The 26130-nt window shown below is 47.3% G+C and overlaps 1 protein-coding gene across 2 annotated transcripts in view; it reads left to right on the top strand.

The window, feature by feature from the left end:
• The window catches only part of PEX5L (peroxisomal biogenesis factor 5 like), a 66409-nt gene extending 59229 nt beyond the window's left edge, over positions 1–7180 (top strand). For both annotated transcript variants that reach the window (XM_065410677.1, XM_065410676.1), the window contains 4 exons: positions 1175–1372; positions 3302–3467; positions 3845–4002; positions 6976–7180. In XM_065410677.1, the coding sequence (XP_065266749.1) occupies positions 1175–1372; positions 3302–3467; positions 3845–4002; positions 6976–7180 (727 nt within the window). The remainder of the gene's footprint in view (positions 1–1174; positions 1373–3301; positions 3468–3844; positions 4003–6975) is intronic.
• Positions 7181–26130: the final 18950 nt, after the last annotated feature.

Raw genomic sequence — 26130 nt, 5'->3', positions numbered from 1 at the left:
GGCATACAGAAGCGATATGCTACCTCTAGTCTCCATAGTAACTCCGGAGGCATGATTTTGCATTCCTATGGAGTTAATGGCAATATTAAATCTCATATTTAATTAAATAAATGGAAACACAAAAGAAAACCTACATGTCACAACAAACCTGAATTAGGCACAACGCAAATAAAATGTCTTTTCAATATTCTAGACACTTGATATATTTTCTAAAGGTTTCTGTCTTAATGAAAATGTTTCCTTAATTGGATGGAGATCCTCAGCCACTGAATACTAATTGATGGAGAACTTTGCTAGGTTGATGGGAATATAATGATCACGCTATACCTGTTAAGTAAATGCCTATTCCTAAATATCAGAGTTATTATTCTGCCTTTATCCGTAGCGAGTGTTGCTGCACTATATTCTGTTTCCACTTGTAGCCAAGTATACACTCCAAACTTAATTGCATTAGCTATGTTAACATTCAAGCCAATTTACCTAAGGATACTTCAATTACTGTAACTCATTTATATGTAATGTCATCTTTTCCTTACCTGCACAGAAATCCAAAGGGTTCCCTGACAAGTTTGTTTGTCCCTGATAGGTTGAAACATGCAGCAATGCCACTCACAGATACAGCAGACCAGATTCCCCTGTGCATTGTCCTGGTGTAAAGCTGGAGAAAGTCTATGGAAGTTCGTGGGCTGACTCTGGCTTTACAAAGGTGTAGCTGAAAGCAGAGTCTGGCCCAACAATTCTATTGAAAAGGATGGGCTTTGGTTTCAATCTTCAAAATATCTTTTTACATAGCCAAATGCCTTCTACAACTGCCCACTTCTAGATTACTCAAAAGTCTTCTATTTGTTTACTAGGTAGGTGCTATTAAAAAAAGGCTTCCTCCCACATTTGCTATGCCATGCTGATAACAGAAAGTGTCGGGAGTATTAGCTTTTTATTTATATAACACCATAGTCGCAGATGGCACATAACACACAAAAACAAGGCAAGTTCCCTGCTCCAAGATCCTGCTATCCTTATTAATGTGAGTGGCTCTTTACACACACCAGCAGTCCTCTGGAAGCCAGTAGCACTACTTTTGTGAGTAAGGGTTGCAGGATCAGGCCCTATGTTGGAAGAATTGATGCACTGCATTTTGCTAAAAGAAACTAAGATATTTTTCTTCTCTGTTTAGGTGCTTGCAGCTACAGCCAAACAACTTAAAAGCTCTGATGGCCTTGGCTGTGAGCTACACTAATACTGGCCATCAACAGGAAGCCTGTGAAGCTTTAAGAAACTGGATAAAGCAAAACCCAAAATACAAGTATATCATGAAGAGCAAAAGAGGGTCTCCAGCACTTACCAGGAGAAAGTCTGAGCCATCAAAAGAAAGGTAAACCTGGATTAGCATCCTGAAGAAATTAGGCCCAGATTCCCTAAGGTATTTTGGCTTCTAACTTCCATTGATTTCAATGGAGTTTCTCAAATGTACAGATATTTTTAAGTTACATAGGAACATAAGAATTTTGATCCCTGATAAGACCCAACAAAATGATGCTGTCGAATCCCCCTCACACTGTAGGGGTGAGATTATTTTCTTCCGCATTTTCAGATAAAAGCTTGAAACATCAGCATCCATTTAGAATGTGCAATAACTCACCTGTGAGAAAACAGTATGGGATCTGACAGTCCATTATCCTGTCTCTGAGGAAAGTGTAAGAGTCCTCCAGTAAGCATACGTGGGATACTCTTCCCCTTATTGGGTCCCATTCTGGTCTCTAATAGTTGGAGATTAGTTTAAGACCTGAAGCATGAGATTTACTATCCCCTCAACAAAATTTATAATTAATTGTAACTCTGGGTGTTCTTGATATCTACATAAATGACCAATTCCTCTTGGGGAATCTTGCTAAATTCTTGGCCACAATGACTCCCCGGTGATTTCCTAACAGGGGCGGCTCCAGGCCCCAGCGCACCAAGCGCGTGCCTGGGGCAGCAAGTCGCGGGGGGCGGCCTGCCGGTCGCTGTGGGGGCGGCAGTCAGGGAGCCTTCGGCGGCGCACCTGCGGGAGGTCCGCCGGTCCTGCGGCTTCGGTGGCAATTCGGCGGCGGGTACGCTGAAGCCGTGGGACCGGCGGACCTCCCGCAGGCATGCCTCCGAATCCGTGTTACCAGCCGGACCTCCCGCAGGCGCGCCGCTGAAAGCTGCCTGACTGCCGTGCTTGGGGTGGCAAAATACATAGAGCCGCCCCTGCTTCCTAAACAATCCCAATCTTTTAAATCTCTCTTCATATAAGAGTTTTTCCAGACCCTTGATCATAGCCCTTCTCTGAACCCCTCTAATCTTGCAGTATCTTTTTTGAGACGGGGTGACCAGTACCGCACACAGTATTCCAGATCAGGCTGTACCACTGATTTATAGATATTATGATATTCTCCACATTACTGTCCAGAAAGAGTAAGAAAAACAATTCCAATTAAAGTGATTAAATCATTGGATCAGGAAAATCTTTTTTAAATATGGTGTAGTATCCGTGTGAACACACACAAGCACATAGTCCATTCAGAACATTTAGAAGTTGTTCTGCAGTAGACGGTAAACTTCCCCTTTACCACCAGTTCCTATTGTTATTTTGCTAGTTGGTCTAAACGTTAGATTTCCACTTACATTAGTGGTGAAAGGTATCTATTTCTGAACTTTTTAAAAACCTTCAGCAACTTCTTCATAGACCCAAAATGCTGGGAGGATTCCATTTAGTGCCATTTAGTTATGTTTATTATTGTTATCTTGTGCTAGCAAGAACATTTTGACTAAGCAACAATAAAATAGGGAACTTCTACTGAATGATGAAGTGGGTTATATTGGGCTTAATCCAAAGTCTGTGAATTTAGGAATCTAAATTTTGGCATCTGTCTTTGAAATCTTTGCTGTAGATTTCAAAATCTTTATCTAAGACTCTTGAGGATTGATCACCATTTTTGCCAACCTGGTTTCCTTGCTTTAACCTTGAGAGCAGCCCCTAATCCATTTTTTAGGGTGCCAGAGAGAATTGATCCAGCTTCAACAGCTCGTATAGCCCATATTTTAGATATGCCTGAGTTTTCAGCAGCACTTTGGCTTAGTGCTGGTAAACCTTTGAACTCTAATGGCCAGTTCTCAACCAGAGTCGGAATAAGTCATTACAACAATCGAGCTGAAGATGTCTATTTGCACATGTTTTAGAGGAGTATAAAGACTTGAATTGCTGGCTGTGCAGTAGATGGTGCAGCATTTACAGAGAACTGTAAGATGCAGCTTGGTGTTATTTTTCACCCTTTTCTAGTTCATTACTCGAAGAAGTAAAGGAAGTGTACCTGGAGGCAGCTCACCAGAATGGTGAGATGATAGACCCTGACTTGCAAACAGGACTTGGAGTGCTTTTCCATCTGAACAGAGAATTTAACAGAGCAATAGACGCATTTAATGCTGCCTTAACTGTTCGGCCAGAGGTACCTATTATGATTTTGCATTAAAAAAAAAGTTTCATTTTACAAGCCACTCTCTTCCTTTCCCACTTGAAGCTGACCAGTATTAATGAGATGTCTCTTCAGCCATTAAAATTTTAATACCTGAAATAGAAATGTTAATTGCAAGAGAGCCCTAATGAGAAACAGATTTATGCATGTCCAATTTTTGGCTGCACACTGATTAATTGGAGTAATTTTATGAAGTTGTCTAGAATCATGTGTCAGAACCTCACATTCCACACCAATTAACAGAGGGTACAAGTATTTTCTGCACTGTTCATTACTTTTGTGGGGGGAGGGGAAGGTCTCATATCCTTTTGTCTTAAACCAATAGTAGAAAACTCTCATTTTGTTATCAGGACTATTCATTATGGAACCGCCTTGGAGCAACCTTGGCAAATGGGGATCGAAGTGAGGAAGCTGTGGAGGCATATACTAGAGCTTTAGAAATTCAGCCAGGCTTCATTAGGTCCAGATACAATTTGGGAATAAGCTGCATCAACCTAGGAGCTTACAGGTGAGTTATGAAAAGAATATCAACATTTAAAGCCAAAAGTAAGGTGGCTTCTAAAAACTGAAAATTTATTTTTGAGCTAAAAGTCTATAACATGTATTCTGATCTTTGTTTAATTTAAGATATTGTTATACTCTTTGGATGAATGTAAAGCACTTTGGACTATGGGATAATATTCATTGTACAATATAATAAAACAATTGAAGAGTATGTTATAAAAAGTTAAGGCCCCAGTTCAGCAAGGTACTTAAGCACATGAGTAGTCCCAGTAGACTCAATGGGACTAATCATGTGCTTAAGTGCTTTGCTGAATCAGGGCCTACGATCCAAATATCTCATTTTGTTAGAACAAATTTTATAAGGCAACAGGAGGCAACAAAGACAGAGCACTGGGCTGGGAGTCAGGAGACCTTGGTTTCAGAGCTGATTTGGGGGGAAAGTTCCCAATGAATAATTTCAAAAAAAATGAAAAAAATTGTTTTTCATCTAAATTTTTCTACGACTTTTTTGGAGTTTTTGTAAAAAAAAAATGAAAGTTTGGGGAAAAAATGTTCTTCAGTTGCAGAAAGTAGAAAATATTAATCAAAAACTGACATTTCATTTGGAAATTTTCATTCTAACAAGTAGCCATTTTCACTTGAAAAACTTTAATGGAAAAATTTTGACCAGCTCTCCTGAGGTCATTTCTGGCTCTTCCACTGACCTTCTGTGTTTCCTTGGGCAAATCCCTTGATCTCTCAGACTCATTTTACCATTTAAAATGAGAACAATATTACTTACCTTCCTTTGCAGAGCGTTTTGCAATCTATGGATGAAAAGCACTAAGTATCAGTTGAGATTTTCAAAGCAGTGCAAGTGATTTTATCTTCCATGAAACTTAAAATCAATAGAAATATTTCTGTAATTTAAAAAATCAAATGAAAACAGTTGATTTTAAAACATTAAATGTTTCTTTGCAACACTAATAATGCAGCACCGTGAATTTGAAAGTGAAAATGAAAACGAATACTGATTTGCATCGCCCAAACTGAACAAAATGTGAAGTGACAATTATTATAATTACTTCATTTTTCATCACTAATGAGGCATAACATGCTGTATCAAGCAGACAAACTGGGTGATTCCAATGGCTAGCAACACTGTTCCTCTACCCACAAAGATGAAATTTAAAAAAACAAAGAAATGCAGATGCCCACTTGAAATAGTTCAATCTACATGTTAGTTTGAAGTCTTGTCTATACATGAAAATTAAACCAGATAAAGTAGGGGATTAACTATTCCTGATTAACTCCATATGTGGACACACTTATTCCAGAATAATAGTGCCTAATTCCAAAGTGGATTTATCTAATTTGGAATAAGGCTAGGTCTACACTAGGGGAGGGGGGTCGACCTAAGATACGCAACTTCAGCTACGTGAATAGCGTAGCTGAAGTTGCGTATTTTAGGTCGACTTACCTGGCTGTGAGGACGGCGGCGAGTCGACCGCTGCTGCGCCGCCGTCGACTCCGCTTCCGCCTCTTGCCGCGGTGGATTTCCGGAGTCGACGGCAGAGCGATCAGGGATCGATTTTATCGCGTCTTCACTAGACGCGATAAGTCGATCCCCAATAGATCGATTGCTACCCGCCGTTCCGTCGGGTAGTGAAGACGTGCCCTAAGACTCTCTTATTCCAGAATAAGAGCATCCACACATGCAGTTAATCAGGAATAATTATTCCAGAATAACTCCCCATCTAGACAAGCCCTTACTAGGGAAGGGGTGTCTTAACAGAACGGTACAGTACCTAATTTTCTGTAACACTTACACACTCACTACAGACAGCTTTCAAAACAGTGATTTCGGGCCAGATCCTGGAGTATGTTCAAAGGCAAAACTCATAGACCTTCAGTATATTGCCAAACCAAACCCAACCATTCAAAAATCATGAGTCAGATGCCAAGAAAAATCAGGAGATTAAAAAAAAAGATGTTGGGTTCTATTTGTTTGTCTTCTGGTTTTTGAACCTTTAGGACTACTATGTTCCTTTTTGTAATTATTTCAGGAGGAAGCCAAACAGTTTGGTTTATTTCCTGGAAATAAAGTCCCACATACCCATTTACCATTAAATGCATATTCTAGGCACTTGGTTTATTTGAAAGTGGGGGTTTTGCCCTTTAGTGGCTTGGGTGGGGACCAGGAAGGGGCCGGGCTGATGCTTGCCATCAAAATGCCTAGCCAGTGGACTGGTGTGCCAGCCAGCCTTGTTCGCTTCTATCTTAGGTTTTTATATTGCCCCATCAGTGCAGTCTCCAAGCACCTCACAGTCATTAAGTATTTATCCTCACAACACCCTTGTGAAATGGGGAAGTGCTATTATCCCATTTTATAGAAGGGCAACTGAGGTCCAGAGAAACTAAGTGACTCATCCAGAAAATCTGTGATGGAGCAGGGAATTGAACCTGGGTCTCCCAAGTCAGTACTCAAACGACTGGACCATCCATACAAGCCTATCAGATCATAAAACAAGATGGTCTCTCTCCATAAATCCCTTTCCTGTAAGTCTATGGCTCAATATACATTTCATACACAGACCAGGTTCTCTGTGTGAATCAAGGGTAAAATCCAGGTCTGTGTAAAAAGAGTCCCAAGTGTCAACAATACAATTAAGATAACAAGGCACATGTATAATGGAATTCATAACCACACTAAGGAGAATTTCCCCAGGCACTTGAGTAGGTTCATCTCTGCATCACTACACAAGTGCAGCCTTTTTGATACATAACAATGAAGTCTTGCAGCAACACTTTTGTCCAGAATTGTTCAAGGCAGATCAAGCAAGAATACTACAAAGAGATTGTGGTCTCCCATGTTGTCAGATAATGTGTTTGATTTTACTGTAATGCCTTAGAAGGAAGACAAAATATACTTTATTTTTTAAACAAAAGAGATTATGTTGTAATATGTGGATGTTGCCTTTCTTTCCTCCCCCCACAGAGAGGCTGTCAGCAATTTTCTCACTGCTCTCAGTTTGCAAAGAAAAAGCAGGAATCAACAGCAGGTTCCCCAGCCGGAAATTTCAGGCAATATCTGGGCAGCTCTCAGAATCGCTCTATCTATGATGGACCAGCCAGAACTATTTCAAGCCGCTAATTTGGGTGATCTGGATGTTCTGTTAAGAGCTTTTAACCTAGAGCCATAAAAAAAAAAAAAAAAGCAGCCGAGTCACTAAGATGTATTAGGAAATACAAAACTCTTTCATTACCAGTTTCAAAATGACCAAGGACACTTTCCAAAAGATCGTGGGCCGTAGAACACTAGGGGAAGTTCTACCAGACATCACCCAATTCCTGGAAATCTTCAAAAGCACAAAACTTTGTAAATACTATTGAACTCAAATGAAGGATTAAAATGAACAGCAGCTAATCTGACAAAGACCTGACCTAGATGAAGCAGTCATACCCGAAGAACCTTCATCCCATGCAAGATATGCATATATATACACTCACACCTATACAGAGAAAATATATTTAAGACAAAACCTAATAATCATTGTTGCACATTAGAGTGGGAAGCAGCACATTGAAGGAACCTTATTGCCCATTGCACTAAATTGACACCACACGCCCCTACAATGTGGAGTCCCTATACTTTTGTTTGTTTGTTGGCCACTCTCTTCAAGGTCCTACTTCCACATAGCTCTGACAGGAGGTACATGTATGGTAGATATATTTTGTGATGAATATATTCGCTGGCAATCAATAAGGGCTTTGTTTGTAAAGGTACCTTGATTCAATTTTACTTTTGGACCTAATTCACAGGCCCTCGGAGATGGAATTCAAGAGGAATTCTGCACATGGAGGATTTACAGGGTTGGGCTCTTTATTTACTAGAGGGATGAGCTTTGTAAGCAGAAGCAGTAATTTGCACTAGAATTCTTGTTGTTTGTACCAATTACGGCCCCAATCCTGCAAAGCGCAGGACTCTGCCTGTGTGGAGGTCCTGGTAGGTTTCAGGCCTGTGTATGTGCATAAGCACTTTAATCTTTTTGTAAATGTATGCTGTGCTTTTATTTATTTTTAAAGTAGGAACAAAAGATTTAAGGCGATATATATATATATATATATATATATATATAGCCATGTTGGCATAAAGGACCAAATATAACTTCTTGACACTAGATAGAGAGCTTTCCAAATCCTAGTGTTAAAAATGCAAATAGGGTATTAGTTATAATCTCAAGTGAATAGAATATTTATTATGCACGTACCAGTAGTTTCACACACACACAAAAATACAGATTAACTGGAGGTAAATGTCATCTTAGAAAAAAAAATGAATCTCTTCCTTCAGCTTTCCGCAGGAACTAAAGAAGAATCTGTTTAGGAGCGGATGTCTACAGACCATACTCTGGGGGAAAACTTCCACTGAAGTGTAAAGATTTGCTTGAATAAGAACTGCAGGACAGGGGCTATAGAGGCTGATCCTGCTCTCACTGAAATCAATGGCAAAACTCTGATTGACCTCAATGGTTGCAGAATCAAGACCTTAGTTTTCATCAGTGTTTAAAGCTCCTACGGTACAGCCTGAATCTACAAGGTTCCAAATGCTTCCTATGAAGTGCTGAGCACTTTCAAGTCCGACTTCAAAATGAGTTTTTCAGCACATATTAGGGATTGGGTACAATGCACATGTATAACACAAAGGGCATCCATCCATCCAAGACAGATTTATAGAGTTGTACAGAGTTAATTTTCAAGCATTGTGGGTTGGGTTTTTTTTTTTTTTAGTACTTTCTCTAAATAATGAAAAACATTTTTACATTAAAAATATACTGTGTTGGTTTGTGTTCAGGAATGGACAGGACAGAGTAGCTATTGCAGGTGAAAGCAGGGAAAGTAACACATTCCCTATAAATGACATTTTAACCTCCCCTCCCCCCGCCGCCCCCAAAGAGCTGTATCAAAAAAGCCACTGCACAGATTGTAGGGCAAGGGGTCTATTTCACTAGTACAAATAAAAAGTTTCTTGCAGTTGTTTCTTATTTTGAGCAACCACTTAAAGGAAAACTCCTTGTTTAGCTATGCCAGAAGGAGGACATTGGATGTGGTTTAATCAGAGCACAATTTTATTCTTAAATGTCTGGGAATAGCCAGCAGATAAAAGTGTACAGTGCACATGATTCCATAATCATTTCAATATACACCTCTACCCCGATATAACGCGACCCAATATAACACGAATTCAGATATAACACGGTAAAGCAGCGCTCCAGGGGGGCGGGGCTGCACACTCCGGCGGATCAAAGCAAGTTCGATATAACGTGGTTTCACCTATAACGCAGTAAGATTTTTTGGCTCCCGAGGACAGCGTTATATCGGGGTAGAGGTGTATACCCCAGGGGGTTTCCATCAGCCCTGCCCCTTCCTGGTCCCCACCCAAGCTGCTGCTGGGACCTCACCATTCCCCCCACACACCTCAAATGAGGGTGGGGGGAGGCTATGAAGGAGGAGAGGTCAGCTCCCTGATGTTTCAGTCATAGGAGCCCTGAAACCCCCATCCTGTTTCTGCTCCTTTAAGGAATACGTCCTTTAAATCCCTGACTAATCCATTTTATCTAATCACTGTATCCCTTGCCTATGGAGTACTTGCACTGGACATCTGCCCAATGTTTACATAATGAGTTGCAACACCATTCTCCTTTCATGTTTGCCCAGCTAAGCCCCCCTGAACCTGCAATGGCAGCGGTCCACAAACTGTGGGGCGTGCCCCCTAGAGGGACACAGAGGAACATCCGGGGGTGTGGCGGGGCCCTGGCCCTGGGGGAGGGGGGGAAGGAGCACTACCCAGCCCTGCTCTGCCCCCAGCTCCGCTTTGGCCCTGTTCCTGCTCCTGGCCGGGGGAGCGTGGCACATTCCATTATTGGTAAGTGGGGGGCAAGAGGAAAAGTTGGGGTACCACCTGCTATGGGAAAGGTAAAAAAAACACTTCACCTTGGCCAATCTGGCAGTGAGGGGCAAGTTCCTTTGCAGACACACACCCCCCGCCCGAGAAAGGCGTGACTAGCGCAATGCCCACAGTAGATCCTGACAAAACCCAGTATTTCACTACTTCCATGGGTGGGAGGGTAGGTGCTACTCTGCTTGGTTCAGATAAAAGAGGGTTTTTCATGCACCGGCACGGACCTATATAGTCCCCCACCTCTTTCAGGCTAGGTCTACACTACAGCGGGGGGTCGACCTAAGATACGCAACTTCAGCTACGTGAATAGCGTAGCTGAAGTGGCATATTTTAGGTCGACTTACCTGGCTGTGAGGACGGCGGCAAGTCGACCGCTGCCGCGCCGTCGACTCCGCTACCGCCTCTTGCCGCGGTGGATTTCCGGAGTCGACGGTAGAGCCATCAGGGATCGATTTTATCGCGTCTTCACTAGACGCGGTAAGTCGATCCCCGATAGACCGATTGCTACCCGCCGGATCGGCGGGTAGTGAAGACAAGCCCTCAGTCACTGGGGGGGAGAGGGAATAAGTTAGCTGACCTGGTCTGCGGCAGCAGCTGAAAATAACTCGCTGGCTTTCTAGTGCTTAAAGGGGCACACACCTTTTCCAACAAGCCAGACAACAGCCCCCACCCCTTCATGTGCAGTGAGATCATTATCCGATATTGTAATCACAAAGAGTAAGTCAGTAACTAAAAATCATCAGTTAAGAATGTATCATTAAAATAACAGCCCCACACAGAGGTGCACCACAGAATGGAGAAATGCTGAAACAGTGGCAGGTATTTGTAAATAAATATGGGTATAATAACGGACAACTGCAGTTTTCCTTTAAGCAGTGAATACCAAATACTGGCTGGGAAATCTTTTTTCATTTTAGCTGAAGCAGGCTTGCTAAATTCATATCAGCTGACAACAGTTTTCTCTTTTGCTTTGACATTGATGTATGATGACAATTCTCAGCTCTCAATGAGGCAGAGCAGAGGGTGTCCTGCAATTGAAATCTGGAAAGTGTGTTTTTTTGGGTGGTAATAAAGGAAGGAGGCAGCTCTGGATAGAGGCAATAGAGCAAAGGCATAAAAGCTCAGATCTAGCTTTTTGCTCTCCCATCACACAAGTTCTTTCAGAACATCTCTGTGCGGATAATTATATTACTACAAATCTGGCAAATCTAGCCCTGCTGAAGTTTTATTTTTATGCCATCCAAAACAACAATTTAACTGCCTGAATTTTTGCAGATAAAATAACAAGGTTCGTTTTCAAGACTGACAGTAGTTCACAATACCTCTGGTTTTGGACCATCTATTAGTAGAGTGGCTACTTTATTACCTTGTTTTTAAATGTAGGGTCCTGGTTACACCCCATGATCACCACCACTGAAAAAGGAGGGGGGAAAGCAGATGTCTACTGATTTAACAGGGGAGACCTAGCTCAAATCTGTATTCCCCTGGTCATATACACATACAATTGACATTGAGAGTTGCATGCACAAATCTAGAGAAACCAAACCTGCCTCCCATAGGCATGTAAGGACGCCAAATTGGCAGAAGCACTGCAGTTCTGCAGTACATGGGGGTTACAGGCTACTGAGTGACCAGCTAAGGGAACTGAATGGCCAACTGAGTTGCTCCTAAGAGGCTCAACCCCATGCTTGCTGTCCAGTTGTGTATGGCCAGTGGATGCCCAACTGCATAGATTCACTGTCCAAAACTGTGTAGGTGTTAGGGGGTAAGTTGAAGCAGGAATAAATGCTAGAACAGCACATGGATTGTAGTAGTAGCCACAGAGCAGTAGAATTGGCGCTCCATGCCCTGCTAATAGAGTGTTTGGGGGAAGGGACACAAAGAATATTCAGGCTGTTTACTCAGATTTTGCATTTGGGCCTTAATACCACAGAACATGGTGAGTAGGGAAATAGAGGGGGAAACTGGAACGACCAGAAAACAAAGGGAAGCTCCACAGAAAACATATAAGAGATCAAATAAAGGAGTAAGAAAGGGAATGGGGAAAAAAGATACACAGAAATATACACAGAGTTTAGGCAAATCACAGCCTCCTTGGGTCCCTCATTTACCCCCAGGTGTGAAAAGGGGGAAACAATTCTCATCCACCTTTGTGATATCACTAGATGAAAAGCACTAGGAGTGCAAAGTATTCTGTTATCTTGATGCCTATTTGGTCTGTTGTGGGGCAGGTCAACGGTTGGGTCAATTGTGAGAAAGCTAAAAATAATTGTTGAGAGTGCAGTGAGCTCAGCTGCAACACAAAATAGCAATTTCACATTGTGACCGTTGCCTCTCTCAGCAGAATGGAGAAGACACCTTAGGGACAGGGTCAAGAAACTGTCGTCTGACCCAAAATGGCAGTGCTTCTTTGGTTTTTCTTAATCCCACTTTCCTGCTTTCCATTCTCATTACTTTCCTGTTTCTCCAGAAGAGATTCGTTACCTATCTAGGTAATTAATTTATTCTAAGGTTTGAAGTCTTTCCTATATAATATGTATTTCATGCCATTTAAACCACATTCCCGGTTGCAGAGCCTTTAGGGCAGTGGTTCTCAACCAGAGTCTGGGACGCACTGGGGGCCCGCAAGCAGGTTTCAGGGGGTCTGCCAAGCAGGGCTGGCATTAGACCTGCTGGGGCCCAGGGCAGAAATCCGAAGCCCCCACCACCTGGGGCTGAAGCCCGGGGCTCCAAGTCCCGCCACCTGGGGCTGAAGCTGAAGCCTGAGCAACTTAGCTTTGTAGGGCTCCCTGTGGCATGGGGCACCGGGCAATTGCCCAGCTTCCTACCCCTTAATACCTGTCCTGGCTTTTATATGCAGAAAAACAGTTGTTCTGGCATAGGTGGCCATGGAGCTTTTATAGCATGTTGGGGGTCCTCAGAAAGAAAAAGGTTGAGAACCCCTGCTTTAGGGTATTGGTGATCTTACCACAGATCTGCTCTGACAAGATACTGAACACCCTCAAATCCTGTTGTCTTCAATGGGAGTCAAGGGTGCTCAGTATTTTGCAGGATCAGATCTAGTGCATGTATTCAGGTACTGATCCAAGGCTGGATTGTCATACCCTTGATCAGCCTATGTTACGCCATGAGTAGCCCCACTGGAGTCAATGGGAATATTGTGGAGTACAATTACTCAGTGAGAGTAAGGGGCTCCTTTCTCGTTATGTCTATACATTGCAATGACTCCAACACACTTTGAACAGGGTCTCTTGTGTACTTAAGTTGATGTGCAGTTATCTTCAGTGGATGCCCTTTCTCAGGAGAAAAGCAAACCTAGTATTTTATGATGTAAAAAGTTATTAACACTTGTTTTTGAACCAACCCCATTTTTTCCTGTTTCTTTTATCCTCTCTCCCAGTCAAGAAACTATTTTTATGTCCAGTTAAAATTAAATTGAGGTTTCAAACAAATCTCTCTCTCTCTCTTAATTAATAGTGTTTTCTTAAGATGGGCTTAGATACAAGGTTTGTAAAAATATGAATTTTATTTTCTTTTAAAGAAATACATAGCCTCAGGTACAAAAATATTGCATGGAACAGTATTCACATATGAACATACCAAAATATTAACCCAAAGCATGCAAGATACATAATTTGAATGTAAATTTACAGACTGCATGACTAAAGCTCAAACATGGGTGGTTTTTAACTATTAATTTCTGTAATGGGCTATTTTGAATGGGATTTTAAAAAGTATTGGTCCAGCTCTAAAATGGGAGATGTACTGTTGACATCAGTGGGGGCAGAATTAGACCAATGCTGACCATTTTTGAAAATCCCACGCTTATAGCTTACTTTGCGCTGTCGATTTCACATTTGCTTTTAATATTTAATTATATTAATTGCAGAAATCCTTGGTGTAAGGTTTTTGCAGCCGCGTCTTTGGGATATTGATCTTTACAAGCGTTAAGGAGCCGTGAGACTGGGGGATGGCCTACCCCTCTTGAAAACTGGCAGTTTGGATTTTCAGATTCAGATTTTAAGCTTTTCTTGACAGACTTAGGACAGATGCCTCCAAACCAGAGCATCTGATTCCCAGAACCATCTCAAAGCAGACAGTAACCATCATGGCTTACTGCTATTGTGGCCATAATTTTCAAATGTGTCCACTTAAATCCGTGGAAGTTAATTTTCAGGTACACAGTTTGAAAGACATAGGCCCTGAATTTCAGAGGTGCAGAGTTTCTGCAGCTGCCATTGACTTCAACTAGAGTTGTGGGCACTCAGCATTATTGAAATCTCAAACCTTAAAGCTGGGCACTCAGAAATAATGGCCCCTTTGGAAAAACTGGGCCTATATGTCACACAGAAAGAGAGTGACTAACACTGACTGATTAGATAGGTGATCTCACTACCATTCATAGTACACAGATATCCATACCACAACACAACTTGCACTAACTGACTGCCTGACTGACAGCCACAATAGAGCTGTAAATAATTAAGGGACCAGTCCAATCCCCATTGGAGCCAATGAGAACTGGATTGGACCATAAAGTGGCCCTGGAGCAATCTCACTCCAGGCCCATTTAAGAAATGTTTATAAAATATAAATGAGTCACATAGGAACAAAGATTCTTGTGGATACATCATACAGTATTAACTACTCTTCAAATAACATCTAGGCTGGAAATAAAATACCTTATTATAGCCCTCTTCTACTCTCTCTTTCATTGGAAAGGGAAAATATATTGGGGACAGAGAGTTGCACGCTCTCAGAGAAAACATTCTAGAAGAAATGCAAGTTAGTTACCTTCTTAGTTAGCTGATCAAATATGGACAATATGAAAAAAGAATATGTGACAATATTAAAAAGGAGGAAGATTACAGGGTCTGAACACAGAATAGCAATAACTGCTGGGGGAGAGGGGATGGAGGAAGAATCAGAAGGAATCTGAAGTTTACTAAGGTAGGCCCTGATCCTGCAAAAGCTCTCACATATAAGCAGTCCCATTGAGCGAGCTTGCCAGGTGAGGACCTTCATATGCTTTGATCTCCCCCGCTCCCCACCCCTTTTGCAGAATTTGTCGTTTACATTGGCAGAAAAATATCCTTAAGTTAGCAGCCTTTTTAATATCAGTACTCTATTGTAAATTTAGAAAAATCAAAATGTTTGTTTATATATATATATATATATATATATATATATATATATATATATATATCTGAGTACAACGTATCTAGACTAAACTAAAAATATATTGTTTTGAAAGACATTCTGTGCTGCTTCTGCCATATGCTGCATACTGTTTTAAAAAGTCCTTACATCTTGCACCAGGTTTTGGCTTTATTTTTAAGCCAATTTACGGCAGACAGGAAAGAAGAGATTATAAGGTCTGTTCATAGTTACGCCCACAATGGACAACCACAATGATTTCACAAATGCCATGATCCAGCAAAGACTTACATGCATACTCAACTTTATACACTGTAGACCCATGGTTAAGTACAGATGTAAGCCTTAGAAGGATCGGGGCCTAAGGATGCAAAGGTGTGAACTAAAGCCAAATTTAACCCTATATTTGAATATTTACATTCTGTTTCAAATCGACCCAGACTGAGCAATCTGCGTCTATACATAACAATGGGGTGGCAGGTTAGTCTCTCACAATAGGTAACTTTGCCTCTGTATACTCAGTGCATTACTAGCTGCGAATAAATATTAAAACACAGAGCTGCAGTTTACTGATGCTTCAGTTTGATGTTCTCTTGCACTGCTCTTTAAAATAAACTACTTCCTTACAAATGAACTGTATGTATATTGATGTGTTTAATTTATTAAGCTTATAGATTTCAATTTGCAGAGCACCACAGTTAATGTAGTATTTTTGTACTGTATTGGAAGCATGCCTTCCTGTGATTCTTTTCCACATATTAAATTGTATTTATAACTGTGCAATTTTTAAATATGTTTTAAAATAAACTTTGTCTGTGGCTTCAAATACTTGACAGATTTCTTGTGCAGTTGAAGATGGGCTTTGGTTGTTTCTGCTTAAAATTAAATGGGGAACTTACTTCTCAGAGCATATTCATAAATGACTTTTTTTTTTTCTTTTAAATCTGAGGTTTTCATTCCTAGCTATTTGGAAGCAGAGATGTGTTTCTGTGGTTAAAGTTCAGACAAGACAAGGTGGTTTTGTTCATCACAGATCTGATCCGAAGTCCACTGAAGTCAATGGAAGTTTCTCCAACTGATTCAGTAGCCTTTCGACCAGCTCCCATATGGTTAGAAAAACAAAATGAAACACAATTGAACAATGCTTTAAAACATGAAACCCGTAATACTTACAATGCAACTATAAAATATCATTCAAATAAAGATAAAGGCCCTGATTCTCCTCCCATTTTTCTTGCTGTATATCAGGAGTAACTCCATTAAAGTCCATGGAATTAAATAGTGCAGGGCCATTTTAAGTGACAGGGGAATTGGGCCACATCTACTTAGTAATTAGGGGGCAGCTCCTCAGCTGATGTAAACTGTTATAGCTCCACTGAAGTTAATAGAACAATGACATTTACACCAGCCAAGCATCTGTTCTGAGGCATTTTCTGTCCCCTCAGAATTGCAGGTGTATTGAAATATTCTCTGAGTTTTCCATTGGAATCATGGAAGTTGTATCTTCAGGAAACTCTAAAGAATTAAGAATATTATGTCACAGGGTCTTTGGAAAAGAAATCGGTTGGGGTTTTAGTGATTAAAAGTCTTCCACTAGGAAGATGCCTATATATTTAGAATAAACTTGTCAAACAAACTGTAAAATACAGGTGCGGGAAATTCAGATTTCAGAATTCTGTTCTTCAAAATGTCCCTGTTTGAGACATTAACAACTGATTGTCATCATAATAATATGCAGAGAAGGCTTTGGGAAGGCTTTTCCTTTTTCCTTGTACACTGTAAATTGCTCAGTGCATGGTAGCATTGAGAAGCCTATGATCTGAAGGGAAAAGCCAAAAAGAACATTAACCTCATTCTGGAGATACTCAGTTTTTCCTATGTTTTCACTCAAGCAAACTGCCATAGACCTCAATGGGAGCTTGCCAGAGCAGTGACCTCAGGATTTAGCCTTGATGTGAACCGAGCAAACAGTTGCTGGAGAATAGATCTGACGTTGAATAAAGATCGCAGCAATGCATCCTCATAGCACAACCACTACATGGCCCTGTGAACACTAAAATTAGATAAGGGATGGAAACTATGTTTGTAACACTGTATACAGGAACAGAACATGATCTGCAAGAGGGTGAGAATTAGAATTGACATTAATACAGCCTCCCACCTATTTCAGCCAAAGTTTGGATGAGTCACAGGAACTAAGGGCTGGATCCTACAGTCCTTACTCGGGCAGAAATCCCAGTAGACTTATAGGTTTGGCCCTAAAATGTAAAAATTGAAGCCACACTGCCTTTATGGTTACAGAGCCCTCTAACAAAGTGCATTTACAGGAAGCCAAGTGAACCAAGTCACAACCTGTAGCTTCCTTTAGCCACTCCACGTTACAGGTTCCACAACAGAAGTGAGGGACATTGTTGTCATTTTAGCTAACACAGCTCCAGTGCAGCAATGTTAACTTCTCTAACAAATCTCTTTTTCATGAGTTATTTCACTAAATAAAATGTTATGCCATAAGGCACCTAAGCTACTTTTCCTTCCACACTTCCTTCCACTTCTCCTCCAGCACATGCCCAGTCAATACTGAAATACATTACGGTTTGACTAACAAATTGATTCTTTTCTTTTAGCCTTTTTGCTCCAATAGGAAGCTACGGCCTGTTTTTTATTGAACTGACCAGTTACTTCAGCAGTGCCATCCTTTAATGAATCTCAGCAGCTACAGCATTCTCTATTACTTTTGTACTTTGCCATTTATCAAAGAAACCTGCATCTATGAATTTAAATAATTTTCTCTTGTTGCAATTTGATTTGCAGTTATATTAGACAGGCTAACATAACTGTTATAATTAAGGGATATAAAAAACATTCATAGTTTGGGGCATAAGCCACCCAATAAGAGCCAGATTTTCAAGCCCTCGGCAACCCACATTTGGAGCCAGATTTTCAAAAATGCTCAGCTCCCAAAATGCTCAGCTCTTGTAAAAATCTGGCCCTAAGTGACTGGGTGTTAAAAAGAAACTATTCCTAAGGGTATGTCTACACTACGAGAGTAGTTCGATTTTACTTAAATCGAATATGTGGAATCGATATTACAAAGTCGAACATGTGTGTCCACACTAAGGACAGTAATTCGACTTTGTGAGTCCACACTAACGGGGCAAGTGTCGACATTGGAAGCGGTGCACTGTGGGCAGCTATCCCACAGTTCCCGCAGTCCCCGCTGCCCATTGGAATTCTGGGTCGAGCCCCCAATGCCTTCTGGGGAAAAAAATGTGTCGAGGGTGCTTTTGGGTAACTATCGTCATCCAACCGTCACTCCCGCCCTCCCTCCCTGAAAGCGCCGGCGGGAAATCAGTTCGCGCACTTTTCTGGTCAGTGACAGCGCGGACGCCACAGCACTGCGAGCATGGAGCCCGCTGCGACCATCGCTGCAGTTATGGCCGTTGTCAACACCTCGCAGCTTATCATCCACCTTTCCCAGAGGCAGATGCTGAGAAATCGGGCGAGGAGGCTATGGCAGCACGGTGAGGACCTGAAGTTTGAGAGTGGCACAGACCTGTCACAAAGCACGGGACCCCGCGCCGAGGACATCATGGTGGCAATGGGTCATGTTGATGTTGTGGAACGGCGATTCTGGGCCCGGGAAACAAGCACGGACTGGTGGGACCGCATAGTGCTGCAGGTCTGGGATGAATCACAGTGGCTGCGAAACTTTCGCATGCGGAAGGGGACTTTCATGGAACTTTGTGAGTTGCTGTCCCCTGCCCTGAAGCGCAATGACACCCGGATGCGAGCAGCCCTGAGTGTCCAGAAGCGAGTGGCCATAGCCCTCTGGAAGCTTGCAACGCCGGACAGCTACCGGTCAGTCGCGAACCACTTTGGCGTGGGCAAATCTACCGTGGGGGTTGTTGTCATGCAAGTAGCCAACGCAATCGTTGAGCTACTGCTCTCAAAGGTAGTGACCCTGGGAAACGTGCAGGTCATCATAGATGGCTTCGCCGCAATGGGATTCCCAAACTGCGGTGGGGCTATAGATGGAACTCACATCCCTATCCTGGGACCGGACCACCAGGCCAGCCAGTACATTAACCGAAAGGGCTACTTTTCAGTGGTGCTGCAAGCACTGGTGGACCATAGGGGACGTTTTACAAACATCAACGTCGGATGGCCGGGCAAGGTTCATGACGCTCGTGTTTTCAGGAACTCTGGTCTGTTTAGACGGCTGCAGGAAGGTATTTACTTCCCGGACCACAAAATAACTCTTGGGGATGTGGAGATGCCTATAGTCATCCTTGGGGACCCAGCCTACCCGCTAATGCTCTGGCTCATGAAGCCCTATACTGGCGCCCTGGACACTGAAAAAGAACTCTTCAACTACCGGCTGAGCAAGTGCAGAATGGTGGTGGTGTGCTTTTGGACGTCTCAAGGGGAGATGGAGAACCTTACTGATTCGCTGTGATCTCAGCGAAACCAATATCCCCATTGTTATTGCAGCTTGCTGTGTGCTCCACAATCTGTGTGAGAGCAAGGGGGAGACCTTTATGGCGGGGTGGGAGGTTGAGGCAAATAGCCTGGCTGCTGATTACGCCCAGCCAGACAGCCGGGCGATTAGAAGAGCCCAGCAGGACGCGCTGTGCATCCGGGAGGCTTTGAAAGCTAGGTTCCTGAGTGAGCAGGGTAACCTGTGACTATTAAGTTTGTTTACAGAGAAGCTGAACCTGCCCCCGTTTCTTTACCCAGTAAATGTTCACTATCCTCTCCAGTTACATACCCCGTTCACCCCGTTCACCCCCTTCCAACACACGTTTAAAAATAAAATCACTTGAATTTTGTTAATGAACACCGTTTTCTTTATTACTGTTTTCTCGGTAAAGTGTTGAACCTGGGACGCAGACTGTGGTGGGGAGCGGGTGTAGTGTAGTGATGCAAAGGACGCTTCTAAACTCCAGGAATGACAGGCTCCGCAGTGGTGGACTGGTTGTTTCAACGGAGCCTGCCACCCCTCCTGTTCGGGACTCTGTGTGTGGGGGCTATGTGACTTTGTGGCAGGGGGAGGACGGTTACAGATCCCCTGCTGCGTGGCTCTGTGATCCAGGATAAGGACCGCTGCATAAGATCTCTAACCGCCCTCCCCTGCCACAAAGTCACATAGCCCCCCCCCCCCACACACACACACACACAGAACATGAAAACCACCTCCCAGACTGACCAGGGTAACTAGTGACTGCAATGTGTGTGTGCCCTGCTGCTGAACCTGCCCCCGCCTCTGTACCCTGGTAAAGGTGACTGTCCTGTCCAATTACCAACCCCCTTCCCCCCCTTCAGACAGACTCTCCTCTAAAAGAACATGATGGAAACAGTAATTAACAGAAACGTATTTTTTATTAGCAACTACACATGAAACTGGGGGATGAAACTGGGACGGGGGCTTGGGTGAGGCGGGAAGGAAAGGACTTATCAAATTTTGGGGAATGAGAGCCTTCTGGTACTTGAGCAGTCTGCAGGGGTGGAGTGAGAGTTTTCACGGACTCTGCTGCCCCTCCTTCTTGGGACTTTGGGTGAGGGGGGTATGGGACTTTGTGGCGGGGGAGGGCGGTTAGAGATAGACTGCAGCGGGGCTCTGTCCTCCTGCCTCCGGTCCTGCAGAACATCCACAAGGCGCCGGAGCGTGTCCGTTTGCTTCCTCATTAGTCCAAGCAGCGTTTGAGTCGCCTGCTGGTCTTCCTGCCGCCACCTCTCCTCCCGTTCCATGTGTGATCGGTGCATTTGGGACAAGTTCTCCCTCCACTGGGTCTGCTGGGCTGCCTGGGCTCGGGAGCAGCCCATAAGTTCCGAGAACATGTCCTCCCGTGTCCTCTTCTTCCTACGCCTAATCTGCGCTAGCCTCTGGGAGTGTGATGCCAGGCTAGGTCGGGAGACAGTCGCAGCTGTGGGATGGGAAAAAGGGAGTGAATTCCTCAGAAAGATAAATTTAGTTGTGAACAAAGAACATAGTCTTTCTCTGTGAACAAGACCATGCACAGCACCTATCACATGCGCACTCGGGACAAGGTCGAATTTTCGGCCTTCGCATTCAGTGCCTGGGGTCTTGCAGTGCAGATCAGAGAAGCGGGGCAGGACAGCAGAATTTGTGTAGCAGGCCGACATGGTAAGCCGTAGACTTGTGGCTGCTTAAAACTTTAATAATAGCACTGGCCTCCTTTCACGTTGAAAGCAATGCCAGTCCCTGCTGCCAGCAATCCGGCAAGCATGAACTCTGCCCCTGTCCCTCCCCCTCGCGGCTGTCCCAGGGAAAGATCCCTGTATGCTGCCCCTCTCCCGCCTCCACCGCGTGGCTGTAAACCGCCGGTTACAGTTCTGTAAAGGAACAGGCAAGCAGTCCCAATACTAACATTCCCCTACCTAATTCAAAGCAGGTCACCATGAGCGACATCACTCTGATGAGGATTTCAGAGACGGAGAAAGAAAGGATGCTTCGGGAAAGCAAGCAAAGACCAGGGCCGTATGCCGCCATGCTCTGCAAGGCAATGATCCCGGAGTACTTGCTTGTCTCCTGGCGCGGAAACGTTTCGTACCACGGAGGACCCAATAAGGCCGCTCTCCCCAGGAACCTGATGCAAAGGCTTTCCAATTACCTCCAGGAGAGCTTTGTGGAGATGTCCCAGGAGGATTTCTGCTCTATCCCCGGACATATAGACCGGATTTTACTGTAGCTGCACTGGCAGGGACTAAACAGTAGAGCGCCTAGGGCAAAACAATCATGCTAAACCGGACATTGTTAGATTTTTTTTCAGTAGTTGCACTGCCAAGGACTGAAACGTGAAGCGTCTAGGGCAAACTAATCATGAAAAACCCATTGTTAATATTGTTAATATTCCTGTTCTGTTAAAAATAAATGTTTACATGTTTAAAACACTTACTGACTGATCCTTCCCCTGATTCTGTGTCCGGGTTAACGCCTGGGGACGGTTGGTAGGGGATCTCTGTAAGGGTGATGAAGAGATCCTGGCTGTCGGGGAAATCAGCGTTGTAAGCGCTGTCGACTGCCTCGTCCTCCTCATCTCCTTCCTCATCTTCCCCGTCCGCTAACATGTCCGAGGAAGCGGCCGTCGACAATATCCCATCCTCAGAGTCCACGGTCAGTGGTGGGGTAGTGGTGGCGGCCGCACCTAGGATGGAATGCAGTGCCTCCTAGAAACGGGATGTCTGGGGCTGGGATCCGGAGCGTCCGTTTGCCTCTTTGGTCTTCTGGTAGCCTTGTCTCAGCTCCTTGATTTTCACGCGGCACTGCGTTGCATCCCGGCTGTATCCTCTCTCTGCCATGGCTTTAGAGATCTTCTCGTAGATCTTTGCATTCCGTCTTTTCGATCGCAGCTCGGAAAGCACGGACTCATCGCCCCACACAGCGATCAGATCCAAGACTTCCCGATCAGTCCATGCTGGGGCCCTCTTTCTATTCTGAGATTGCATGGCCATCTCTGCTGGAGAGCTCTGCATCGTTGCCAGTGCTGCTGAGCTCGCCATGCTGTCCAAACAAGAAATGAGATTCAAACTGCCCAGACAGGAAAAGGAATTCAAATTTTCCCGGGGCTTTTCCTGTGTGGCTGGTCAGAGCATCTGAGCTCGGACTGCTGTCCAGAGCGTCAACAGAGTGGTGCACTGTGGGATAGCTCCCGGAGCTATTACCGTCGATTTCCATCCACACCTAGCCTAATTCGACATGGCCATGTCGAATTTAGCGCTACTCCTCTCGTTGGGGAGGAGTACAGAAGTCGAATTTAAGAGACCTCTATGTCGAACTAAATAGCTTCGTGGTGTGGACGGGTGCAGAGTTAATTCGATGTAACGGTGCTAAATTCGACATAAACTCCTAGTGTGGACCAGGCCTAAGGAAAAGTTATTTCACAATTGCCTGCTACAGGTTTCTTGCACCTTGGGCTGCAGCATCTTATACCAGACACTGTCAAAGTCAGGACTTCAGTCTAGATGGAATTCTGTCTAATGCCCCATCGCCAGCTACTCGGACAACTTGGTGGTCTGTTCCTTGGTGCAACTCAGCCCCTCTGGCTTAGAGCCTCACCCCTTCCAGGGTAAAAAAGTCCAGACAAAAACCCCAGCATCTTAGTGACCATGTACCAGACCTTCAGCCCCAGTCTGGGTTCAATTAGGGTTGCCAACTTTCTAATTACACAAAACCGAACACCCTTGCCCCACCCCCTACCCCACCCCTGCCCCGAGGCACCACTCCTGGCCCTTCTCCAAGGACCCACCCCCCCACTCCATCCGCCGCTCGCTCTCCCCCACCCTCACTCACTTTCAGCAGGCTGGGGCAGGGCGTTGAGGTGCAGGAGGGGGTAGGGCTCCAGTTGGGGGTGCAGGCTCCATGGTGGGACCAGAAATGAGGGATTTAGGGTGCAGGAGCTCTGAGCTGGGGCAGGGGGTTGGGGTGCAGGAAGGGGTGGGGGTCCAGGTGGGGGTGCAGGCTCTGGGATGGGGCAGGGGATGAGGGGTTTGGGGTGCAGAAGGGGGCTCTGGGCTGAGGGGTTTGGAGTACAGGAGAGGGCTCAGGGCTATGGCAGGGGGTTGGGGCACAGGAGGGAGTGTGGGGTGCAGGCTCCAGGTGGCACTTACCTCAGGCGGCTCCCGGAGGTGGCCGCCATGTCCAGCTCCTAGGTCGGGGTTCTCAAACGGGGGGTCGGGACCCTTCAGGGGTTGCGAGGTTATTACATGGGGGATCACGAGCTGTCAGCCTCCACCCCAAACCCTGCTTCACCTCCACCATTTATAATAGTGTTAAATATAAAAAGAAGTGTTTTTAATTTATAAGGGGGGGTCACACTTAGAGGCTTGCCGTGTTAAAGGGGTCACCAGTACAAAAGTTTAAGAACCACTGTTCTAGGTGGAGGGGCCAGGGAGCTCTGTACACTGCCCATGCCTCTAGGCACCACCCCCGCAGCTCCCATTGGCCGTGGTTCCCAGCCAATGGGAGCTGCGGAACCGGTGCTCGGAGGGGAGCAGCACGCGGAACCTCCCTGACTGCCCCTGAGCCTAGGGGCCACAGGGCAATGCCGGCCGCTTCCAGGAGCCGCACAGAGCCAGGGCAGGCAGGGAGCCTGCCTTAGCCCCCCTGCCCGGACTTTTAATGGCTTGGTCACTGTTGCTGACCGGAGCTGCCAGCAGGGCCGGCTCTGGCTTTTTTGCCGCCCCAGGCAAAAAAGCCTCCGCTGCCCCCCCCCCCCCGCGGGGGCGGGGGGGGCGGAGCCGGGGGGGGCGGCGAGCCCCGGCGGGGGCTCCGCTCTCCCGCCGGGGGGAGGGCGGCCGGAGCCCCGGGGCGAGGGTGGCGAGCCCCGGCGGGGGCTCCGCTCTCCCCCCGGCGGCCGGGGGGAGGGCGCCGGAGGGGAGGGCGGCCGGAGCCCTGGGAGGAGGGTGGCGAGCCCCGGCGGGGGCTCGGCTCTCCCCCCCCCGGCGGCCAGAGCGCCGGGGGCAGGGCGGCGAGAGGGCGGCGAGCCCCGGCTGGGGCTCGGCTCTCCCCCCGGCGGCCAGAGCGCAGGGGGCAGGGCGGTGAGCCCCGGCGGGGGCAGGGCGGCGAGCCCCGGCGGGGGCTCGGCTCTCCCCCCGGCGGCCAGAGGGCGGCGAGCCCCGGCTCTCCCCCCGGTGGCCAGAGCGCAGGGGGCAGGGCGGCGAGCCCCGGCGGGGGCTTGGCTCTCCCCCAGGCGGCCAGAGCGCAGGGGGCAGGGCGGCGAGCCCCGGCGGGGGCAGGGTGGCGAGCCCCGGCGGGGGCTCGGCTCTCCCCCAGGCGGCCAGAGCGCAGGGGGCAGGGCGGCGAGCCCCGGCGGGGGCTCGGCTCTCCCCCAGGCGGCCAGAGGGCGGCGAGCCCCGGCTCTCCCCCCGGTGGCCAGAGCGCAGGGGGCAGGGCGGCGAGCCCCGGCGGGGGCTCGGCTCTCCCCCAGGCGGCCAGAGCGCAGGGGGCAGGGCGGCGAGCCCCGGCGGGGGCTCGGCTCTCCCCCAGGCGGCCAGAGCGCAGGGGGCAGGGCGGCGAGCCCCGGCGGGGGCAGGGCGGCGAGCCCCGGCGGCCAGAGGGCGGCGAGCCCCGGCTCTCCCCCCGGTGGCCAGAGCGCAGGGGGCAGGGCGGCGAGCCCCGGCGGGGGCTTGGCTCTCCCCCAGGCGGCCAGAGCGCAGGGGGCAGGGCGGCGAGCCCCGGCGGGGGCAGGGTGGCGAGCCCCGGCGGGGGCTCGGCTCTCCCCCAGGCGGCCAGAGCGCAGGGGGCAGGGCGGTGAGCCCCGGCGGGGGCTCGGCTCTCCCCCAGGCGGCCAGAGGGCGGCGAGCCCCGGCTCTCCCCCCGGTGGCCAGAGCGCAGGGGGCAGGGCGGCGAGCCCCGGCGGGGGCTCGGCTCTCCCCCAGGCGGCCAGAGCGCAGGGGGCAGGGCGGCGAGCCCCGGCGGGGGCTCGGCTCTCCCCCAGGCGGCCAGAGCACAGGGGGCAGGGCGGCGAGCCCCGGCGGGGGCTCGGCTCTCCCCCAGGCGGCCAGAGCGCAGGGGGCAGGGCGGCGAGCCCCGGCGGGGGCAGGGCGGCGAGCCCCGGCGGCCAGAGGGCGGCGAGCCCCGGCTCTCCCCCCGGTGGCCAGAGTGCAGGGGGCAGGGCGGCGAGCCCCGGCGGGGGCTTGGCTCTCCCCCAGGCGGCCAGAGCGCAGGGGGCAGGGCGGCGAGCCCCGGCGGGGGCAGGGTGGCGAGCCCCGGCGGGGGCTCGGCTCTCCCCCAGGCGGCCAGAGCGCAGGGGGCAGGGCGGCGAGCCCCGGCGGGGGCTCGGCTCTCCCCCAGGCGGCCAGAGGGCGGCGAGCCCCGGCTCTCCCCCCGGTGGCCAGAGCGCAGGGGGCAGGGCGGCGAGCCCCGGCGGGGGCTCGGCTCTCCCCCAGGCGGCCAGAGCGCAGGGGGCAGGGCGGCGAGCCCCGGCGGGGGCTCGGCTCTCCCCCAGGCGGCCAGAGCGCAGGGGGCAGGGCGGCGAGCCCCGGCGGGGGCTCGGCTCTCCCCCAGGCGGCCAG

The sequence above is a fragment of the Emys orbicularis genome, chromosome 9, assembly GCF_028017835.1.
Source record: "Emys orbicularis isolate rEmyOrb1 chromosome 9, rEmyOrb1.hap1, whole genome shotgun sequence".
NCBI classification, from domain to species: Eukaryota; Metazoa; Chordata; order Testudines; family Emydidae; genus Emys; species Emys orbicularis.
Note: the sequence above shows the minus strand (reverse complement) of the source record. Positions and strands in the feature narration are given on the sequence as shown.